Source organism: Anguilla anguilla, chromosome 5 (genome assembly GCF_013347855.1).
Source record: "Anguilla anguilla isolate fAngAng1 chromosome 5, fAngAng1.pri, whole genome shotgun sequence".
Lineage (NCBI taxonomy): Eukaryota > Metazoa > Chordata > Actinopteri > Anguilliformes > Anguillidae > Anguilla > Anguilla anguilla.
In genome coordinates, this window is record NC_049205.1 from 42716138 (window position 1) to 42739955 (window position 23818).

At 41.8% G+C, this 23818-nt stretch overlaps 1 protein-coding gene across 2 annotated transcripts in view; it reads left to right on the plus strand.

The window, feature by feature from the left end:
- The window catches only part of LOC118226851 (SH3 and multiple ankyrin repeat domains protein 3-like), a 156642-nt gene that overhangs the window by 53565 nt on the left and 79259 nt on the right, over window positions 1-23818 (plus strand). For both annotated transcript variants that reach the window (XM_035416809.1, XM_035416810.1), the window contains exons 5-9: window positions 1966-2074; window positions 5417-5568; window positions 5904-6071; window positions 8857-8973; window positions 15192-15269. In XM_035416809.1, the coding sequence (XP_035272700.1) occupies window positions 1966-2074; window positions 5417-5568; window positions 5904-6071; window positions 8857-8973; window positions 15192-15269 (624 nt within the window). The remainder of the gene's footprint in view (window positions 1-1965; window positions 2075-5416; window positions 5569-5903; window positions 6072-8856; window positions 8974-15191; window positions 15270-23818) is intronic.

Sequence of the window (23818 nt, forward strand, 5' to 3'; positions counted from 1 at the left end):
AGCCTCAGAGAGGAAATGGTTACACGCATCTCAGAACTCCCAGCCTGGAGACAGCTGACATTTCTGGGTTGAAGCCTCTCCTTGGCCTCAGCCTCCCTATCTCAGCTGCATAATTTCCCATCTCTCCTTCATTGTCTTTTTTTTGGCATGAGCTGATCAAGTTCTCTGTATTATTGAAAAGGAGGAATTATAATATGACTCGGGCTACTGTACGAGGCTTTTCCATGATAAACCGGCAAAAGGGAATCCCCTTAGACTGCTGTGTCACATCAATGTGTATCTGTGATGGAATAATTTATAATTATATATAGAAATGTTTCTTCTATAAAGAAATTAGATTCCATATTTACAGGTAAAAGTGCACCGTCTCCAAGGACATGAGACTGGCGCCGTAAACTTGTTTCCTCAAGAGGGAAATAACACAGTGTGAAATAACGAGGTCCCAAATCCACTTCATAGTCTGTAATTGATTTAAATTCAGCTTCTGCCGCAGACTTGAATTACATTGTAAATTATTGAGGAGCCGGGCTGCGCCTGCAGCCTTAACCTCGAGCTTATCGAGGAACCATCGGTAATCAGGCCATCCGCCTTACCGCTTGTGACGCCATCTTCCTAATCTTAACCGTCTAAATGATGTTAATTGTGGGTTAGACCCATGTAGGTCAAAGAGCCCCCTGTGCTAATAGCACTGCCTATCCCTCACAAAACCGCTGCTAGCACAGTGCAGTGAGCCGGGCCTGATGGGCGCTTTGACCCACTGACCAGGGCCTGAAAGTACCTCCCGCCACCCACCGAAGGCAGTTCATTCGCTCGCTGTGGCGGGTCGTTTTTTTTGTATCATTTTAACAAATAGGTTTTTAATAAACATGTTGAATTTCTATGATTGGATTTTGTTAAATTTGAATGTCGCACATTCTAACAGCAGACGTGTGGCATCTGGACAGCGAGCACTTTGTGGAGGTGGACAGTTTTGTTGTTGATGCAGATGTCGTCTGTCTGAGTCAGAGGAGGAGCAGAATTAACTGTGTGTGGCTGCTACATAATAGCTTAAAGAAGTGTTATTCTATCTGTAAATTAAAGAGGCTGAGTTGGTTCAAATTCCATGATTGGCAATGAACACAGTGAAGCTGCAGTGGCAGTGCATTCCATGATGTTATATGGGTCTGTGCTTGTAATCCAAATGTTTCCTGCATCGTTTTCCGAACCAGCAGGTAGAAATTCTGAGTGACTGGTAGAAATTTACATCAACCTGTCACAGTGGCTGGTGGAGAAAAAAGTTCATTTCGGATCATGCCACTGACTAAACAGATCTACCAACATGTCTAATGTGCTTACTGTAGAGATGCGTATCTTGTGTTACTGTAGCATCTCCCCACGCGCCTCCCCGGCCCTGAGACGTCAAAGTAAATCTGCTGACAGTACAAAGCTGGTTGCTCCCTGAGAAATCTTGATGATGGAAAGATGAGAAATGAAAGAGAAAGCGAGGCCGCGCTCATCTTTCTCCGCCGGGTGACGCTTTGGGCGGGATCGAGGCGCGGTGCGGGTGTCCTCCCCAGCCTTTGAGCTCGTCTTCCCCCCGCGCGCGTCAGCCTGGCGGATCCGATACCCTTGAGCGAGCCCGCGTCGTTATCGGGGCGAGCGGTCTGGCGCGCGCCTCTCCGTCAGTCGGAGAGGGAGGTGAAGGGCGGGCTGGAGGCGCCATTGTTCCGTCCGACATCCCTCCTCCTTCGGCGGTGTCAAGGGAGCTGACCTCCTATCTATTTTTGACTGGCCTGGAAAGCCGGTGGAACATTTGTCCCTGGAACATAGATCTGGGCTGTCGGAACAAGAGCAGGGACCGGGGGTGGGCATCAGTCCTGGATCCCTCGCTCGGTTGCTTGCTCCTCCCTCGGTCTCACTCCTTTTTTCTCACTCCTCTTGACCCCCCCCCCCCCCCCCCTTTGCTCCCCCTCTCATTTTTTCCAGGCCAACCTGAGGAAGTTCATGGACCACATTCAGCACCACCAGACAGAGAAGGTCTCCAAGATGCTGGAGAGAGGGCTCGACCCCAACTACCATGACGCCGATACCGGTGGTATGCTCACCGCGACCGCATGCGGTCCGATTCATGACCTGCAGTGACACCTGGCTGTGCACTGCAGTAAGAATACAACAAATCTGCATTTATAACCCCCACTGCAATAAGCATGTACACAGAGCTATGGGTTATAGCGTGTTAACAATTAATAGGGCTGTCTAAATCTGTATTAAAATACATATCCTTACCATTAATAATTCAATAGCTCACAGTTTTAAGCATCAGTAGGATAACATTTTAATCAGCAATACATTTTGCTTACTAAACAAAAATGTTAAACACATAAATAAATGTAAGACTGTAACACTTCCGTTTTGTTAACACGGTCAACCTTGCTAGCAGAAAAGAACTGCAGTTGTTTTCGGGGGGGAAACATACCTGCTATTAATTGCATTATATACTTATGATTCAGCAAAACAATTTCCAGACAGTCAAAATTAATTTAAATTAGTTTTGTTGAGTAAATAAATACATAGAAATGTTTCGCCTGTAGAGAAAGCTGGTTTAGCAGGTTGAGGTAATAGGATAACGGGTTGTCTGTAAATTTCTCTCCTGAATCTTCATTTTAAAGTTTAGTGAATACTGTAATACGCGTGAACACATGTACATTGACAATAACACTAAGCCACCCTGATGGATTCAAACCATGCCCCTCCTTACAGCATGTTCTGCTGTTATGCTGGCAAATACATTTTAATTGGTTCAATTCACAAATCTTCTCTGCAATCTTCTTTGAAGCTTCTGTGGAAATTAGGAATACTAATATTATGTCAGAGGTCTCTGAAATCTCGCAGTTGAAATGGAAAGACTTCAAAAGCAATGTATGGCAGCTGTACATTTTTCATTACTTTTCCAGTTTTTTTTCTTAAATTAAAAAAAAAATCCATTGTCAGACTGCTGCTCCATTTTGCTGCTCCGTTCAATATTCACTGTTGCCTACAGCAGCTCACCTCTCATCAAGTGTGTAGACAAGAAGCAGCTTGATTTCTGTGAATGAATACTGTGTGTCTGACCAGATTGCGGCTTTATTTTGTTAATAACAAAGTAACCTTAGAGAAATTGGACCCTCCACCCCTCTCTCTCTCTCTCTCTCTCTCTCTCTCTCTCGTCACAGTGTCTGAGCTCACATCTCCACACATACACAGCTGTCACATTCACATCTCTGGAGGGTTCACAGCCAGCTTTTGTTTTTTATTGTGTTGACCACGTCCAACTTTACCTGAAGTGTCCAAATAAATTTTTTGTTTATTTGACATGTTTTTACTTTTAATTCATTTTTATGTTGATTCAATACATTTTGGCTGCAATCACTCATTTTGTCATAGCGAAAGAAAAAAAGCAAAGAGGCTAGTTTTATTGGGTTACAGTAGATACTGTGCTTCCAGAACCTTCCGTTTCTTCAGACTCAATCTGGACTGAATAGATTTGATATACATATCAGTATAATTTCGAAAAATTCTGTATAAGAAGTAGCACTTTTAGATATTAATGAAACTTTGAGAGCGAACGGTAGTGCAATAGAATAGAATCCAGACTCCTTGTCTTCCCTGCCTCCTCCTCTCTCTCCCTCTTTTGTGCACGCGTATGAAAGAGGAATTTCATAATACTTAAGTGGTTTTGCGAGTGCACTGCCGCTGACAGCTTAATTTTAATGCAGTAAGGCAAGTCTTTGCCCTAGCAATAGTTCTGTCAGCTCCAAAATCTGTCAGCTCCAAAAAATCCTTGCTCTGCAGAATGTGGTCCAGTTCTGGAGTGGGCAGCTTCCGAGGCCTTAATCATGTCAGCGTTTATAATTTCATAACGGATAGGACGGCAATGATAATTGCATCTAATTTTGGCCGAGGGTGATATATTGCAGTGGAAAGATCCTCTGAAATCCCCCTTTTTTTGCTGTGCACATGCTTCAACCTCTCTTCCATGCCTTCTTAATTAGCGCAATTAGTTAAAGATAACAGTTTGGTGGTTATTTAAAATGCAAATATGGGAATGTGTGTCTCTTGGCTTTAATTACATCATATAATGAAATCTTCCCGATTTAAACGAGGGGGATTAGTTAGTGAAATCTGATTTTGCTTTCCATGAATTCCCTCCACCCACGGTCTTAGCGAGGCTTTCGTGGCAAATAATATCCTGAAAGTTTTAATATTAAAAATTAAAAGCTCTTATTTATTATTTATTACACGGTAAAAGCTTTTGTATCGCTGAAAACTAGTGCGTTTGTGCACTGTCTGTTAATGTCGTTGAAGTGAAAGTGTTTTCCACATGTATTGAATAACAATATGAAATGACAGAACATCTGAAATGTCTTACCTTTGGAAAGTTACCGCTGTAAACGCACTGGGTTTGTTGTTCACACAAGGTGGAACAAGGCAAGCGGTTAAACCTTTGAAGTCTTAATATATGTCCAGAAATTTGACTTAAATTCAGGTTTTATTGTTCTCCATACAAACTGCATTTATGTGAATGCCAAACTCACCAGACCGCATTTGAGAAGACCCAAAATAGGAAAACATCATTCATTCATTTTTAAGCTGCTAAAGAAGGCAGACTTAAAATGCAGGTTTTGCATAACTGGTGCTGTGACAGGCCCCAGCATTAGCACACACAAGACTCAGCCCTGCGATTGGGGAGGCAGGACTGCGGAGAGCGCATTTTCTCCATCGGATGCCTCTGGCACTGTTTCGACAGGGCCACCTCCACTTGCAGGCTCAACAGAGACCGAATCTAAATGAGCCATGCTGTGGCCTCTGTTTCCTGGTGCTCTGCCAAAACCACTTACACAATTCGGCTCAACCTGCAGGCCCACCCCCCCCCCCCAACCCCCAACCCCCCAGCACGTAACAACTACTGCACCTATGCTGTCTGTCCGTTGTTACTACGATCTCTCTTTGCTCAGTTTGTAGCGTGGTCTTCCCGACTTGGCTTAGCGACTCCCCTGCCTGAAAAACAGAGGGGATGCATGTGTGGAATAAATCTTTTTTCATTCTGTTTTGTTATCACTTCAGGATTTCAGTTTTGTTGTAAAATACTGTACCATCACACATCTCCCTTTTTGAGTCCTAATAATGCTAAGCCTGAGGATTAGAAGCAGAAGTCCAGGTGTCAGAAAATTAAAAGTCCTGCCATGTGTTTCTTCCACCCATGAACTCAGCCAGCTGATTTCACTAATTAGTTCTATCTCCTTGCTGAAAGGTTATTCTACTAATTAACAAATCCAGGTGTTTGGAACAAAATACTGGGGTGGACTTTTACTTTCAGGACCTGGATTTTTCCACCTCTGTTGAGCCCGAGCCTGAGCGAATTCTGAGGGTACGTCCTGTTGTTTCTGCCCCCTCGCAGAAACCCCGCTGACCTTCGCCGCCCATCTGGACAACATGGTGGACGTAATCAAGGCCCTGAAAAACGGGGGTGCACATCTGGATTTCCGGGCGAAAGACGGGCTGACCGCCCTGCACAAGGCAGCCAAGTCTAAGAACCAAGTGGCCCTGACGGTAGTGTTTGTGTGCTCATCGACTTGCTCATTCTCTTTCCCAGCTCACTGTGCTGCACTCTAGACTTTGAAAATTGGGACCATTGTAGAAGTGACCCAGTGCTTTTTCCAATGCTTTACAACACCAATGCTACACTCACCTTGTACAATTTGAAGTAGTAGTCCACTGACTAAAATAAAAGGCTGCCACCTAGCTTGCGGCTACAGTACTGTTTGTGTCTTGGCTGAAGGTTTGATGTCTCTGAATCAGAAGAGCTCCGGCTTTCAGACAGAGAGTGCAGTAAGATTCCTCTGGTCATAGTAGATGGATGCCTGGCTCAAGGTGGCCTCTTGCAGACGCTGCTGGAGCTGGGAGCGTCGCCGGACTACAAGGACAGCCGGGGCCTGACGGCACTCTACCACACTGCCATGGTCGGGGGAGACCCCTACTGCTGCGAACTGCTGCTGCACGAGCAGGCCACTGTCAGCTGCCAGGACGAGAACGGCTGGCACGAGATCCACCAGGTGAGCTCAGCTCAGCTCCTCCCCTTTAACTGTGACACGCGATCACTCACTGTGATTGACAGGGTTATAGCACAATTACTATGACATCACATCCTGTGAGCCTAAATGCCTACTAACCAGGCAAGAACAATAGCATTTTTGCCATCACCATTGCACATGAGCATGAAATGCTTTTGTAAATGTAACCTCAATGGGCTTTGTCATTACAATAGTTACAATACTGACCATCTATTGGAAGAATATGCTAATTCCACATTAACTTATGTGATTTATCATTTTATCACATTTTAACTTTATATCTGAAAGTGCTTAGTTCTGTGTACAACTAATGGCAGAAAAGTCATATTGAAAGCCTGTATGTTCTACTCTTTATCTTAAATCAAATAATAGAACAGGCATGTGTAAAGTAGTTATTCAAAGTACAAAGCACTGCTGTATCAATTCATTTCAACAAGAGTTAGGGAGGTGTCAGTTAACAGCTAGGCCTGATGTGTCACAATAATCTATCTAAACGGTTATGCGTATTGTTTACAAAAGGCTACACAAATTCACATTTACAGGGTGTGTTGAAAGAATATATTGTGCTATATGTTACACAATAAAAGCATAAGCACATATGAATAACTCTAACATGAAAAAGTGGTTGGCTGATACTATATGACAATAACATAACATAACATAATGACGAGAACAGGCATTGTGAGATGGAACGCGTCAAATCCAGGTTTGCATTAATATGCCTTGTGTTGTGCTGTTCTGTACATAACATGGCTGCACTAGCCCTCTTAGAGAATATATTTGCAAAACGTGTCTTCCAGAACCAAGCGGATTTTCGCAACTTTTATATGCTTATACAGGATTATGGATTTACGCGCACACTCATTTATTATGGCTTATTATGAAATTTACGCTGAGTTTGATAAATGGGGTCTGAGATGAGAATAAGGCAATGTGCTCATTTAAGAGCAGTATCTCCTTAACTGGAGATGTGTAACTCGGTCCTTGTCCTTTAATGACCCTCAGCCAGTCTGCAAATATACCTGTAAAGCCCCAATGTGCTTTTTGTGAATAAAGCTTTTTCACACCATTTAAACGTGCCAAGGAATTACTAAATCCACTCAAACGTAATCGCGGACCATATCAATGGCAGTATTTGCAATAAGAAACCCGTGCAAATGCTGGTCCTTGGAACGACGAACACTCTCTAGCTCTCTCATCGTGCTGGTTTGTGTGTTCTGAAGCTCTGAAACAACAGTGCGCCGAAGTGCCACCGGGTGTCCAGACATTGTTTGTTTATTTTAAAAGGTCTTATCTCGCTCACATTACCGAGGCTAAAGCCCAGGGGGGGAAGCGATTCCGAGGCCTTATCAGAGGGCAGGGGTTCTTTCGTCGTCTAATAAAGGAAAGAGAATCCCACCCTGCTGCAATTTCATGTGCCGCTTTGTCCTCGATGGATATCAGCCGGATTAGACGGGCCTCGGCCCATTGTGAGAGCCGTCTTCCCTGCGCTTTGTGAAAATGGCTCCTTTCGTCTCCCCCGTCTTGTGAAGAGACCCATCAGTCCAGGGGCGAGAGTCCGCGTAGCTTTCTGTAAATGATACAAAACGATATAATACACAACTATACCGCGTAGGTGGAGCTTGGAATGGCTGACTCTTACTATGTTGATATCCTCGCGCTGAAAATGTGTTTTTTTTTAATGTAGTGGTTTATTTTTAGTTTGTAATTTGGCCTTCTTTCCGGCATTCTGTCACTTTTAAACCCAGTTATTGTTTTGTATGTCGTACAGGAGGATTATTTTCATTTGCGCTTCATTTGTATTTATTATTTGGTTGAATGTGCTCATTTTAGTAAGTGAATCTGGCTTATTTTTTAAAACGGAAGGTTTACCGAAGGAAAACAAGGCATCTGAAACTTGTACAGGACAAGCCTAAGCTTGGTGAAGGTACCCTGACATCTAGTGGACAAAGCTGAAACTGCAACTTCAACGGTGCAGTTGGGAATGGTATCAGAGTGCAATACAATATTCAATATGCATAAACTGGAATGTATTTGATAGACCTTGGCCTGATTCCCTCCCTGTCTGGTGAATGTATTCCATTGATCTCAGATCTAGATATAGACCTACATGAATGCCTTTATTTCCCCAGTGACATTAATGCAGTCATTAATGCTTTTCTTATTTTATCTGGTCAATCCTCTATGTGCTCATAAATGTAGCTCCCTGTGGTCACCAGATCAGCTAATGTATTCTACCAGTGGAATATTAATATTTGAAAGGAATATTAATAAGCATATAGTGATATAATTTTAATCATGTGTTGAGCATTTGTTGTAGATTATTAGCATACAATCACTGAAGTAGCGTTGTTTCGTTTTGAAAGCTGAGGATCGGAAAATTTTGCTCATTAAAGTTAATCCATGGGGGTTTCATTTATGTTGCTTGGTTACAATGCTTGCAAGTTATTTGTTGGATTTGCATTCCTTGTGCTTTTTCTTGAAGAAAATTATGACTGAAAATGTTTGAGCTCACCTGTAATTAATCAAACGTTTTATTTGATGCAAACCAATTAAAAAAAACTTTTGTACTTTTGATGAAATCAAAAATAAGGATTTGAGTAAAAAAAACAGAAGACTTTTATCACAGTTAAATCAATTGGGATCAAGAAAAATTTGTTATCCTTTAGCTGTCGATGTGAATTTGTGTGGATACGCACATGAAAACGTAATTCTGCCCCCTGCCTGCTGGTGTGACTCCTCTTCCCCGTTCCGTGGTGTGTTTCAGGCCTGTCGCTATGGACACGTCCAGCACCTGGAGCACCTGCTGTTCTACGGCGCGGACATGAGCGCGCAGAACGCCTCGGGCAACACGGCGCTGCACATCTGTGCGCTCTACAACCAGGTGTGTGCGTGCGCGCGCTCACACTCAGCGTCACCCTCACCTGCTCACTCGCACCACTGAGCTCACACCTGCCTTGTTGACGTGGGAGCACTATGGTGTAGTCTCCAGGTTGCATTTCAGCTAAGACCATACTGTCGTAGCCCTGAGCTGCATTCTTGATGACCATCAGTCAAAAGAAGGAAAACGCATTTTAAGTAACCATAAGAGTTGAAAGCCAAAATGTCGGGTGGAAAAACTACCACGGTGCTCTTGCTCAAACTGTGTCGAGCTAATATTTTCCTTCACACATTAATTTTCAAAATGGTACTGTCCTCTGCATTTGTTAATTTCAGACTAAGTTTTCTCACCACTCAGCAGTTAAGTGGGATTCAAACATCTTCTGAAACAGCTCAATAAGTTATCTTCAGTAGTAGGTAACATTGCTATACATATACTTATCACATGTATTGTTTCTCCTACTGTTATATACTTAGCTAATATACAGTATGTGACAAGACAGTTGAGATCATGCCTTCACGGTTCACATCATGAACATGGACAACAATATTCCTCCTTTTGTTATACACTTGGCCAATGCTGTTGTAATATTACTGTTGTTATGCTGTTCTAGTATGTTCCTAACTAACGTCAAACAAATATGTACAGTACCATCAAGTTAAGTAAAGCAAATAATGTAATTTAATATGGTCCAGTGGTCCAGGACTGTGGCAGTGGTCCTGGGTTTGAATCCTGCCAAGCCCAGGTTCTGAATTAGTGAAGACACTGGCGCTTCCTCAGAGAACCGCCACTCCGCCGTTTGATTGGATAACCTTGACAATGCAGCCCTGGCCCTCGTTATATTCTTTTTGATGCCCAAAATGCAGTGCAAGGGGTTTTTATTCCCTTTTCCAGGTATTTGAGGTATTTCTTGTCAAGGCTGTTGCAGATCAATGGGAGATCCCTCTTTCTCATTAATGGCTCTGCCCTCTCCCCCACCCCCTCCACATGAGCAACGTGGTCAGCAGACTTCTTCCGCAGGCGTAGGCGGCCACGTTTAATGAGCGCACATCAAGCTAAGCCACGACAGGGTTATGGCCGCGCCCGGCTTACGGTGCGGTGCTGTCACCTGGCGCGCCCTGACGCAGTATGCCCAAATAAGGACATCCTCTGCGTATGCAATCCGTGGGCAAGCGCTTCTGTGTGGCGTGGCAGGTCATTACCGCGAGTGCAATTTTCTGTGCTAAAAAAACAGACATGCAAGACCTTGTGTGGTTTGGACAGGTTGCATAGAATGATCATTGTTCCTAATTACTAATTAGTTCAGGTATGAACCAATTGTGTTCCTGGTTCTGAAATTCCAAATTACACACTGCTTAGCCAGAATTCTGATGACTCATGTACCTTTCTGCTGTTTTCCATATGTACTGCTGTCTACACACAGTTGGTCCCCAGTGACCCTGTGTTTTCAGAAAGAGCTGTAGTATACAACATGGCCTCCTGTTTAATGCTCTCTGAGATATTCTGCATCCTAACCAGATACTTATTTCCAGCATTCATTTTTTGAATGCTCCATTACTACATCCCTTCCTGAATATTCCTAATGAGCTCGCAAATCATGAGCTTTAACACTGGTAGTATGCAGCTTGCTCATAACGCTAGTGGGTACAGATTTAGATCATTTAGTTAATGGGGTGATGCAGAGGCTGAATGTGAGTCATTGGACTGGCAGTTGATTAAAAGAGACATGGAATCATCTGTCTTGGTTGTATAGCTTTTATGTAACTCATGCAAATGCCTACTTAAACAACTGAACTTTTAGTCATTCAACAACCGACAGTACAGTACAGTGGCAACCAAGTGATCAGTATCACGCTAAATTAATGTTGGTATAGATGCAGTTAAACAGTCGGAAATTTTCGAATCTGGAGGAAATTGCATTCCTGCATCAGGTAGAACCAGACGCAGTGGGAATAGGGAGACATACTTTACAGAAAAAGTGGTTGTAGAGATTTGTTTCTGCATAAAGAAGTCTCTCAACCTTCGAGCTGCCACTTCTTACATCGAAATGACCGGGGTGAAGATGCGCTCTTGGCCGACCGCGTCCTTGGCCACTGAACTAAAGACATTGAATTGATAGATGTTCTGTTCCGTGTGAAATGTCAACATGTTATCGTTGTCTGTGGTTTTCGCTGGTGTCCTAATTTCCGTGGTTGCCAAGCACTGGTCTGAGAGGTGGGATAAGAGTAAAGGAGAGGCGCAGAGAAGTCCTGGCCTCTGAAAACCAATTATTAATATTCTCCTTTAGAGTGCTATTTCCTGCCTTCAAACGGAGGTGAAGTGGAGGTGGATTGACAAACAAATTCTATAGCAAGTGTGCAGGGGTCATCTGGAACATACGTGTGAGTGGAAAAAAGCTTAGCTGTGTACTTCAACACACTCCATTCATTTGACTTTTTCCAATGACATTATGCTAATGCTCATATACGACCTTTGGTGTCCAAAGAAGATAACCGTAGAACAGAGAAACTGATGTCCTTCACAAAAAAGCAACATTTTATGGTTGCAGAAAATATATTAAATATATTAGAGGTGGATTTTTATCTGAAATTTTCAGCATGCAATTGCAAGTTATGGTGCATGTAATCAGTGATAGTGTGTACAGGGAGTAATAGTGGAATGTTCTCTGTGATATGTATGCACCTTGGGGAAGAATATAAAGGTGCTGGCCAAAATATGTTACATAATGATCATATGTATTTAGATTGCCTTTTGTCACATATCACACATACATGTCACACATTAATGCGTATTGCATTGCTTGCCAAAACTAATCTTGCAAAATGAACCAGGGAAGGTACAGTATAGGTCAAAAGTCTTCTACTTGCAGAGACACAACTTCTCTAAAAATATGCTTCTTTGGCTTTAATTAAAATTAGACACATTTTTGGAAGTCTCTGCAATCATTTTGTGGGAGGGTATTTTGCAAAGTGCAAAGGGGTAATTAAATTGAGTTAAATCTTACCTACTTTAAGTTTTTTTTAAACTACAGGTAGCCTAATATGTTTAGCTAGTAAAGTAAAGTAAAGTAAAATAAGCACTAACTATAGCAAAGAAGACGGAGTTAGGCTTAGATGTGCAGGGCCAAGTGAACATATTGTGGCAAGAAGGTTATTTCCAGAGAAAAATTGCAAAGAAGCTTATGATTTCCAGATGCAGCATTCAGTACATGCTCAGAAGGGTCCAGCTGATGGGCAGTGATGTTAACTCATGTCCTCAAAAAGTTCCACCTTTGACTCATCTGTCCATCATCCAGGTGCTTTTTTGCAAATGTGAGATGAGCATTGATGCTTCTCTTGGCTAGCAGTGGTTTCCTCCTTGCTACTCTCCCTTGAATCCCATTTTTGCCCAGTCTCTTTCTTATTGTGGAATCATGAACACTAACCTTAGCTGAGGGTAGAGAGGCCTGCAGTTCTTTTGATGTCTTTCTGGGATGTTGACTGATGTGATTTTCTGGATGAGTTATCATTTCGCCCATGGAGAAATTATGGCAGATCGGCCACTACTGGGAAGATTCAGCACTGTTCCAAGTATTCTCCATTTGGAGATAATGGCTGTCACTGTGGTTTGGTGGAGTTCCAGAGCCCCAGAAATGGCTTTGTAACCCTTTCTTGATATATTTCAACAATTTCGTTCTCATCTCTTCTGGAATTTCCTTTGATCATGGCATAGTGTGCTTGTAGAAACTTTGTGGTGACTACTTCACTCTGATGGTAAGATTCAATATCAGTGAGGTTTAGATTCAATAGGGCTGACTGAAATCAAGTATGATTGGGTTCAATCAGCCAAATCTAGTTATGAACTAAATATGGTTAATTGGTTGATTGAATAACTAAGGGGGCAATTACCTTTTCAGTTGGGTGATATGGGTTTTTGACAACTTTTTTCTTTACATAAATGAAGTAACAGTTTCCCTTTGTCTAATATTACATTTTCTGTAAAGATCTGAAACCATTCATTGTGACAAATATGCAATAATGGAGGAAATTAGGAAGAGGGCAAATACTTTTTCACAGCGCTGTATATATTAATAAGGCAATAGAAAAAATGGAAATTGATATTAAAAATAATTAATGGAAATGCTTTCAGGATTTCTTGGCAGACCTTTGTCTTGGTACATCTGTTAGAAATAAGAAAATCAAATTCAAGAACACATTTTTGTGTAATTCAAAATATAATGCCTCTCTTGGTTTGAAATTGTATACAAACATACACTTCTATTCTTACTGTCAGGGTTCATGAGTTATGGAACATGATCAGCCTGACTGCAATGTGCCGCCATTTTATTTGCTTTTGCATGTGTTGTGTATCTCTATATATCCGCAACACCCCTCCCCCTTCATTTCTTTTCACAATTTCTGTATCTCCAATTAAACTCTGCTCCTGTACCCTCTATGCCCTCCTGCTGTCCCCACAGGGAGTATTGCAGCCGGAGAGTGTGCACTTATCTAATATACTTGCACATGACCCGGTGAGATTTCTCAACATAATAACACCCCCCCCCCACCCCAGCATGTTACAGGGGAGCTAATTCTGATCAAAGGAGAGGTGCACATCTCATTTTTAAATGGAACATTTAAAATGGAATCAAATTATATTTAGATTCAACCAATCGCCAAAACAGAAATGCAGCAAACATGTTGGTATGTGTTCAAATACACAAATTCTAACCCATTAAGAGTCGGCGGTGTATGTTTTGTGGTTATCTCTTATGGCGAAGGCTGTCTTTACAAGGAGGGAAAACAAGACCTACATATGAATATCTCAGTGAGAAAATTCCGGCAAAACTGTGCTTGTGTTTCTGTGATAAGAAGCTGAAAAGTATCGTACTGTGCCTGCAGCGTATTGTGGAGAATAACATTAGGACGTATAGTTTGCAGAAAAGATCAATGTTTGTGGCTGTGATTGTGGCTGACCCTGCCCACAAGCTCTGATCCAGAGAAGAAGTACAGCAGCGATGATGGACCTCCCAGCCGGAAAAGAGCAGCACATTTGAGATTGCCCTCTGGCTAAAAAATATTCACACATCTTCTATTGGCGAGATAATGGAAAGTGGTGTGAATTCCCTTATAGTGGAGGATGCCATTCTGAAAAAATGCTACAGCTCCTTGAACCAAAGCACAAATCCCAGATAGTTTTTTGTTTTTTTGTCAAAACCTGTAATATTTTGTTGACAAAATTAGTGATTTTGTCTGACAAACTGTATACCTTCTAAATTATTGTGTGATGTTTTGGAGTGAATTACAGTGACAATCCAACACAGCATAATAAGATAATGATTACTAGATTTGTTGTTTTATAGTAGGGATGTAAAATATCAGAGTTGCCCTCAGAACAGACAGACGCCTTAAATGATACAAGATACATCCTTGCTTCTAAAAAATGTTAATTTTTCTAGTGGTGCAATACATTTGCAAGGCCCCCTCACTGATCACCTTCTGTTGAGGTTGGTTCTGGCCTACAATCAGTCAACAGCTCCATGGAATTTTATTTATAATTAAATGCAAGTGTTAGATCTCTTCTTTACAAACACAGTTTGGCAAGTTCAACAATCACCAAAATCAGCTTGCCAAATCTTGCTTCTGACCGAAGAAGTACCAATCGCTTTTACAGTCAGTTAAGGACAAATGATTGTTGGATGCAGGCCCCTGTGTTCTACGCCTCGAAAGAATTCACGGTTTGTGCAGAGCGGCGAGGACGTAACGGGTGGCGGTGCTGGAGCCGTTGGGTAATTGTGTAACGGTGTGTGCGCTTCAGCGAAAGCGTGTGTTTGCGCGTGTGCTCGGCGGAGCTTTCCGTGGGTGGGCAGCTAAATCCAGCGATTGGAAGTGGGCTCTCTCTGCGCCGCGGCATAAAAAGATTCCCCCTCGCTCGCTGCGCAGAGCCTTTCTCAGCCTCCCGTGCCTCTCCGTTTCCCCGCGCGCCGCGCACACTCTGTCCGCGGGGCCCCGAGGAGGTGCCCCCAAACCCGTAAGTGCCGCGGATTTTACCCGGGCTGACTTTGGCCCGCTTCCACGAGGAGCCGTTTGCCAAACCTGCTTCAGAAGCTTCGCCGTGGCGAATTCTGATCTGCTCTCCTTCCTTGATAGGGATTGGGGTGCGGGGGTGGGTGGAGGCTTCAGGAGATCGGAAACCTGTTAACCACCTCTGGTGGTTTCTTGTGTGTCCTGTTTCCCCCCCAGGATAACTGTGCCAGAGTTCTTCTTGTCCGCGGAGCCAGCAAGGAGGTGAAGAACTACAACAGCCAAACTCCATTCCAGGTACGGATGCGCTCCTCTCTGTCCTTTCCTGCTGATTCTGCTTAAAGCAAGATGCCCTACAGGTTGTACCCATGACCTAAAATGGTCGACAGTGAAATGTGTGAAATTACTGTAAATCCAAGCTTGTGCAAAATGTTCCCACAATGTTGAAACACGCAATGCAATGCTGTCATACCTCTGCCACACCATACAGGGTATAATGGCTTGATTCAAGCTCGGTTGTGGCACCGCAGTTACACAAACGGTATCACGCTCATGGATCTCTGGTTTCTGGTTATGCTGGCATGCTTTAAGCTTTGAGTTGTTAAAACTTTGATTAAATGAAACATCTCAGGGAGCTTTGTCTGCTTGTGATTTCAGTCATCACAGATCGTACCTTTTTCCATTAATTACTCATTGTCAGTCATTATGGGAGTCTGCCGTTTAAGAAGCGAATCAATACTTGTTGTGTAACAGCATGAATATTTTGGGAGCCTGAAGGTTCAAATAGTAACAAACTAACATTGTTGACTTAAACAAAGCTTCCTCATGAGTCAGAGAGAGAGAGAGACCCAGATAACGCTGGCTTTATGTAAGGCAGTCCTCCACGCTTGATGGCCACTCGAGCGCTGCAGTAACTCCACGTGTGTTAATTGTTGTTTAGGTGTGTCAGCTGGAAGGCATCTCGTTTTGCCTGATTGGAAAACAGTGAAATAATAGGCTGGTGTGACCCTTTTATCTTGTTGAGTGGGATTCTGGAGATGCATTGTGGGAGATGAAGTCCAGAAAAAAATGACCCCCTGTCTAGACTAAAGATTTCATAATGCTGACTTTTAAAGCTCTGATGAAAAAGAGCAATGGTTTCTGATTCACACTAACCTTTGTGGTAATGGCCTATTTGACTTGCCTACCCACATTTCCCTCTGTTATATACTTGGCTAACTCAGTTAGTGAAGGCCATACAAATGTTATATGTAGCTTTAATGAAATGAGTCAGAGAGTTTCCACCATTGTACTTGTACATGGCTGCGGCTATTGCTGGAATTGATTTACACAGGTACTTCAACCTTGCAGCCATGCTATTTTTCCCTGTATAGTAGAGTCTTTATGTATTCTGAACAATATAAAACTCCAAACCAAGCCAGTCCACCATTTCTACAAACTACATGGTAGTGCTTGCAAACCAAGAAAACAACACACTTTTTAGAACCTGGAGCACCAATGAAATAAAAACTAAATTTAAACCTATGTGGGTGCAAAACAATATTTTGAAAAATTTTCACCGCTACACATGATTTGAAAAAACTCACATAATGAAGAACACCAGAGCTGAAAAAGGCACAGTTTTTGCAAATGAAGTGTTCTACATGAAACACATTCAACGTCAAAATGAAGTGTGAATCATGAATGACAGTTGAGCGTGTGCTTTTGAATATGACTGAAAATGAAATGTCCCATTGCCGTGAACTCAGTAACAAAATATGTTTTTGATTTAAAAATAAAGGCAAAGCTTGCAAATCATTTATTTTTATCTGTTGGTACTTCCCATTGACCCTTTCTAGTGAAAAGTCTTCAGAATGAAATCTTGTGTTCTAAATTAGTTCTTTGATTAGAATTCGCTTAATCGCTCCTGTATTATGAACTTGTATTTTGATTTAAGTATGAACTGTTGGTCTCTGTAGTTGGTGTACTTTGGGTAGTTGTGCATTGTAGCTGCTTTTAATAAAAGTGGATCCTAGCTGAAGTGTCCAAAGACTCATAATTCTTCCAGATCAATGGCTGCTCCGAGTTGTATGTTTCAACTCTTGTGAATATTATTATTCAGCATACATTAAGTATGTAAATTCTTTGTTGAATCATGTTTAGCGGAAGGCTGTTAATCATCTCTCAGAGTGTAGTGTGTGAGACCTACATTTTTAAATTGACGTGCAGAGGCATCAAGTAACATATAAAAAAATACTAAATAAAATTATACATTTTATGTATCCTCAGTACTGGTAACAGTATGACTTTACACTGCTGGTTAAACAGGCTGACATACATGTGGAACTGCTAATAAATATTCAAAGAATTTAGAAATTGGGTTGATTTGGAATATTATCAAATGTCAAATGACTGATCTCAGTTCCCTCTAATAATATTTTCATACTGTTTTAAATAGGAGGTATAGTGTCTGTATTGGTTATATGAAGAAGCAAATCAGTTTTTTTTAATAAACTTACCAATTTCTCAGTGAGATGTGTGAGAGAGATTTGACATGGAAAATAACTTTATTCAGTGCACGTACTGGAGCCCACCCCCTCTCCAGTAACGCTGGGCCACATCTCAGGTGTGAAGATGCTGAAGCTGTAAGTGTGGACATCCCACACAATCGCATGCACTTGAATATTCCTTTTCCTTCGTCCATGATCTTTTGTCATTTTATAGCCTCTAAAATGAGATATTTGGTACATATATGTGAGGTATTTGTGTGTGTTATTGTGCGATGGATTTGAGAATGAGTAGAAAAATTTGTGTGTGTGTGCATGGGTATTTGATCATTTGATTGTTACTCTATTTTGTGTGTGTGTGTGTGTGTGTGTGTTTGGGGGCTTGTATGTGAGAGTGTGTATGCAAATTGTATGTGGGACTTTGTACGCACGACTGCTTGTGTATGTGTAATTGTATGCATGTATGGATGTGTACATATGTGTCCGTAAATGGCTGTCTGTGCACATGCCTGTCTGCATGTGTGATTTTTTGTGCATGCATTTTTTATATGTTGTTTCAATAACAGCTGCGTGTATGTGTGTGCAAGCACTTGTCTGTGTGTGCTTACGTGTATGTGTCTATGAGTATTTGTGCATGTGTGTGTGTGTGTGTGTGTGTGTGTGTGTGTGTTTGTGTTTGTATGTGCGTTCATGTGTGCCTATGTTTCATTACAAGCCGTGTGCATGAAATGAGAAAAGTAGTGTTATCACCACATGGTGCAGCACCGAGCTTTTAAGATCAGAATGCCCTAACGCTGCACTTAACATTTGATGAGCTAGCCTGCTTAGAGAGCAAACAGGTATTAACATCCCAGTTGAAAATGGTCCTTGGTGTTACTCTACGTGCCCCTATTCCTGACAGGGTCATATGTGGATATTAGTATAGATTACTGTTCTGATCTCCTCGTGTTGTGGAGTCAGATCATGGCTGCTTGAGTCTACCATCCACGTAGGAGGAGCGCTTATGTAATCTACACATCCTCTGTGCACTGTAGCTTTCCTGATAATCTCAATTATTTATCCCCTCCTTCTAAAAATGTGTGCTATGCTCCATTTGCTGATTTGATAGAGCTCAGTTCAATAATTTGGTCTGTTTCCATAAGCATACTTAAATGTAGGAGTACGGTAGTTACGGAAAACGGCATTTATTCTGTTGTTTTCCCTGATTCCCCTCCCCCCCCCCCATACACAAATGCTTATACATTATGCATTAATGCACATTCCCTTTGCCAACCCCCAACCATACTGTATATACAGAATGTGTCCAAGCTGCCTCATCTAAGTTGTGAATACAGAAATGGGTGGAAGTAAATTCCTCCATCCAAATGTCAAGCCTAGATCCCTGTCGGTCCTTTCCATTAGTCTGTCACTTCTAGATGTGGCTATGCCTTTGCAGTGCAGAGCAGTCAAGATCTCTGTGTGGTCTGTTCCCCAGGGATAGGTACAGGTTAATCTCATTTTTTTAATGGGGTTTTTTGCCAACGGTGGCCACCCACACTCCAGAGGTGTTGTCTCTCAAGTTGCCGCAAAAGATTACATCTCACCTTTCTTGAAGAGTCACCTACCTCTCCTTACTACAGATGCTCAGTTCAGTCCTGGCTACTTGCACTGTCAGTCAGTCACAAGGATGTCTTGAGTTTCAAATGCATAGGCAAGGTCTGCCGTTCAGACAAGCATCATGTAGTTACTAGATCATCTCCTCATTTTGCATCACTATGCAGAATGGCTGTAATATAATACAATGTAAAACATACTGCAAAACTGACAAAATTTTATGTTTGACCAAAATAGTCACACGTGGGCACAATAGTGGGTTCATACTGAAAGATGGAACTCATACTGAAGTGCTGGATACACGTTTTGACTGTGAGGATCCTTTATTGAAGTTTTCTTTGAATCAATAATTGACTAATTGACTGTTGTGTTTGGATCACTGATGAAAGGATGAAGGAAGCTAGTGCATTGTACAAAGCTAGTGTCTGGTGACCTTTTCAGAGGTCTGTGGCTGCAGGTTCTCTGGGTCTGATGGACTCACCTGCCGCGCTGTGGTTGGGCTGCTCCTCTTCCTCAGCCAAAGGGCTGGGGTTTCGCTTTACTTTTGTGCCCTCATTTTGACTTCTTTATGGTTAGGTGCCATTCAGGAAACGCTGCTGGTGATGTTCCTTCAAGTAGGCTGCTTGGCCGGTTCCAAATAAACTGCAATGCTTTTCTTGACCCATTTGATCAATGTAAACCCTGCACCACTGTGTACAGAAGTACCTTCTTCACAAGGGCTCCTGATTGGAGCGTGTGATTAAGACACTTGTGATGTGTCCTACCAAGTCTGAGTCCAGACCCCACTAGCACCATGTGTGGCCAGATGTTCCATTATGGGCAACTATTGGCAATACCTCATTAAGAGCCAGCAACACCTTTGACCAATCAGGTGCCTGCAATCCGCCAGTGTAGAAATGCACAGGACTTACCTATCAGCTGTTTGTAAAGTGTGCTCTGTTTTAAGAATTGTGCACAAACCATTAGATGGCCATATAAACTGTTCTGCTTGCTCTAAACAGCTATAAAAAATTATCACAATACACTTAATAAGGGCCGTCCCATTTTTGAGAGCACCAGTGGATCACTTTCCTGCGATGTCGTTGTGTCTTTACTGGATCTGCACCTTATAAGATTCGGTTCATTCGTAATTGAAAATCCATCTCTCTTATGAGCAATAGCTATAGGCGCAACCCACTCCTTGAACCAGAAACAACATGGAGTTACTATGGCAATCCTTTTTTGGCGTAGAGACAGGAACATGCACATCGGAGCAGGTTTCCAAAAACAAGGCTCAGTTATTGAAGCCATTTGTTTTTCTGTTTTCGATTACCTAAACCAGAGGACCTCAGATTAAACGTGCATTTTATTCATTTTATTTTTATTCAGATTTGAAATCCGTTGCTCTTCCTCTATTGCACTGGATTGTGGTAATAGTGCAGTGACCCTACAGCGATCAGCTTCACTGTCAGGGTTATCTGTCACTTCCCGTAACCTGAATTGCAAGACCCCTCGAGCTGAAATTTCCTTTGCATCCAGCAAATATTTATTTCAATTATTTTCTGTGCTGCATCATTACTGCCATTACGCAGCTACAGCTATACCAGTGCAATCAACATAACATCCCGCTGCGTCCCCCTGTATTTTTTAGTTTCCATAATGAGAGAGCCTTCGAAGCCCTCTCCACAGTGAACGAATAGTTAAAGCCGCCATTTCCATGGATCCATAGAGGGGTTTCCTAGTGTAGGCATCGTGTTATTAACACTTAAGTGGTCACCTGGGGGGGGGGGGGGGGGGGGGGGGTACTGACCCGTTAAGCAGTAAAGTGCAATTTCAAGGCTACTCCGAGTTATATCTGGACCGAGCGATCGAGCCAACTTTGTTACATAAGCGCAGCGTAATTTCCAGTAGGGCAAGCAATCGCGGCAGCCTAAAGACGCACCAGTGCCACGAATCACAAGCATTAATGTCTTTTATAAGCATCCAACTGTTATGCAGAGGCATATCTGAGATTATTACAACGGCCCTACCCCCTTGAGATTAGCACTTTGGAAAAGGGAATTTTTGCTCTCGTGTCAGCAGAAAGGTTTGATTCTGAGTAGTGATACTGCGAAATATGCGCTGCCTGAGCAGATGACTTTAAAATGTGAAGCATTCCTTCGCGAGACCCGTGAAACGGTACTGTTCTTCACTGTTGTCTGCTATGAGGGAAAGGGATAGAGGTTCATGCTGTGAAGCACTTTAAAGGTGTTGTTTTTTTAAAATCTTTGCACATGCATTGCAGTGCCTTTTGTGTAGCTTGCTGTTAAAGAGGGGTGTGAGTTGAACTTTTCCTCTGATACTTCATGGAGAAAGGTTCTCTGCCTCTCTGGTGTGTGTGTACTTGTTCCCATGTTTGCAGTTGTAGCTGTCTTTGCTAATTTGATCACATGAGCCTCTGCATTTGCAATTGATTTTTGTCACTTCCACTGACATACTGACAGTATGCTGGCTAGCTAGCTCTTGCTAAAGTTACAGATGTAACACAGATGTAAAAGCTAATGTAATTAGCGTAGCACTAGCCCACCTCTCCCCTCACTCCCTTGGGGTGGGTTACAGGTTGTGTTTTTTGAGACCCTTATGTTAATGTGCAACATGAAAGATGCTATTAATCTGTCAGCTGGTCTCTATTGCTCAACCACCCAGAGCCAGAAAAGCAAAAGACCTTCAAATTGCTCCGTGTGGTGTATTAGTATGTGCACACCAAATATGAAACCAGAATAGAAAAAAACATGTAAATATAGCATATTCTATTATTATTATTATTTTTATCATTGAAATTCCTAGTGTATATTAGTAGTGTTGAACCACATGTTGCTTCCATTTGGTGTTTTATCAGTTAAAAGGATAAACAAAAATACTCTTGGTATGGAATTGAGACAATTCTCTACTGCCCCCTTGTGGGTCTATTTAGGGCCACAGTTTGAAACCTTATATTACACATGCAGGGCAGCAGGATAAGAACAGCAATGGGTCATATGAATTGTGTTATAAACTATGATTATGTATGTTTTTAGTACATTTTGTTTGATGCTTTCAGTACTATTTGATTATTGTGATTAATCTCAAAACAAAAATTAATTGCATTTCAATACAAATATTCAAGTGTTAATACTCTGACATTGTCCTGGAAGGGCTCAATAGGAAACACTACCTATTATAAAAGTAGTAAATAAGTACCAGCTGTCAGTTTAAAGAGCATTTTTAGTTGGACTACTGTTATTGTTGTTCAAATAATGTTGTCTCCCTCTCCCTTTAGCTTTGGAAAGGAGCTGTAATCATCCTTTATTTAATTAATTTATTACCTTATTCATATAGCACTTTTAATACAATGGTTTGCAGCCCAAAATGCTTTACAGATGAGCATTTGCAACTAGAAAATAGAAATAAAAACAGAATAAAAAATAAAAACAGAAGTAACATAGTTATAAAAAGACTATATACTGTATGTATATATATGTATGTATATATATATATATATATATATAGAGAGAGAGAGCGAGAGAGAGAGATGAACTATAAATAAGTACACCCTTTTGAAAATGAATTGAATATACTCGGATTTGAATTTGCTTTTATCATTGTTTACCATTTAATCCTTACATTCCATCTTCATTTGCAAAAGACTAGTCTCATCTAGGTGTGTTCATGCATTCCATTGTCACAGCTGATTCTTTTGTTCTTGGTCATTAGGAACCCAAAGCCCCCACCCCGTCCCTAGCTGTTTGTCCATCGGCATGTTCTTAAATTCGTATTGGTTCATTTTGTGAATTAGGTTAGTGTGCTTCTGTTGGATTCCTCCATTTCTGCTGCTTTGATTTGACATTTTTATTTTTTCTACACTGCATGGGGATGATGCAATATGGCATAATCCTTCCATCTGAAGGCAAATTTCACAGAAATCACTGGAAATGAATACCTACTCTGTTCATGCTTTGCCTTTGGAATCTTGAGCAGAACAGCACTAGAAGATCTTAGGGCTTGATTGGATACATATTTAGACGGGCAGACAGTGATATATTTAGATGCAAATGCCATTTAGTGCTTCAAAGACAAGTATTTTAAAAATCAACTCTGAAAACCACAGGTAGCCAGCGCAGTGTAGCAAAGACAGGAAATGGGAGCTCTCATTTTTTTCCTAGTCAGTGTACTTGCAGCTACATTTTGACAAGCTGTAGTCTGTCAATTGACTTGTTTGGAAGGCCAGCAAGAAGAGCATTGCAATAATCGAGTCTGCTTGTAATAAATCCATGTATCAACTTCTTAGAATCTGAGAAAAAAGGTCTCACGCTGGAAATGTTACTTAAATGAAAAAATGCAGTTTTAGTTGAATTAATATGTGCGTTAGAGCTTAGATCAGAGCCTAAAATGACCCCTGAGTTCTTTACTCTCACAACTGTGTGTGTTTGTGTGTGTGTATGTGTGTGTTTGTGTGTGAGAGAGAGAGAGAGAGAGAGAGAGCTCAGCTGCCTTGGTATGTGGGACTGTGTGTGCTTAGACTCGCGGTGGGCACAGATGAGGGCTAATTACACTGTGAGTCAGTTTACAGGCTGCAGCTGGTCAAACCCCCTAATCTGACTGTGGCTATCACAGTGTGCAAAATAAGATGGGTGATCTCTCTCTCTCACGCACACACACACACACACACACACTGTACATATATACATATATTTAATATTGTTATTCATGCACATGCACATTTCCTTTGCATATATACACATGTTCACATGCACAGGTGTGCAAGGTGAG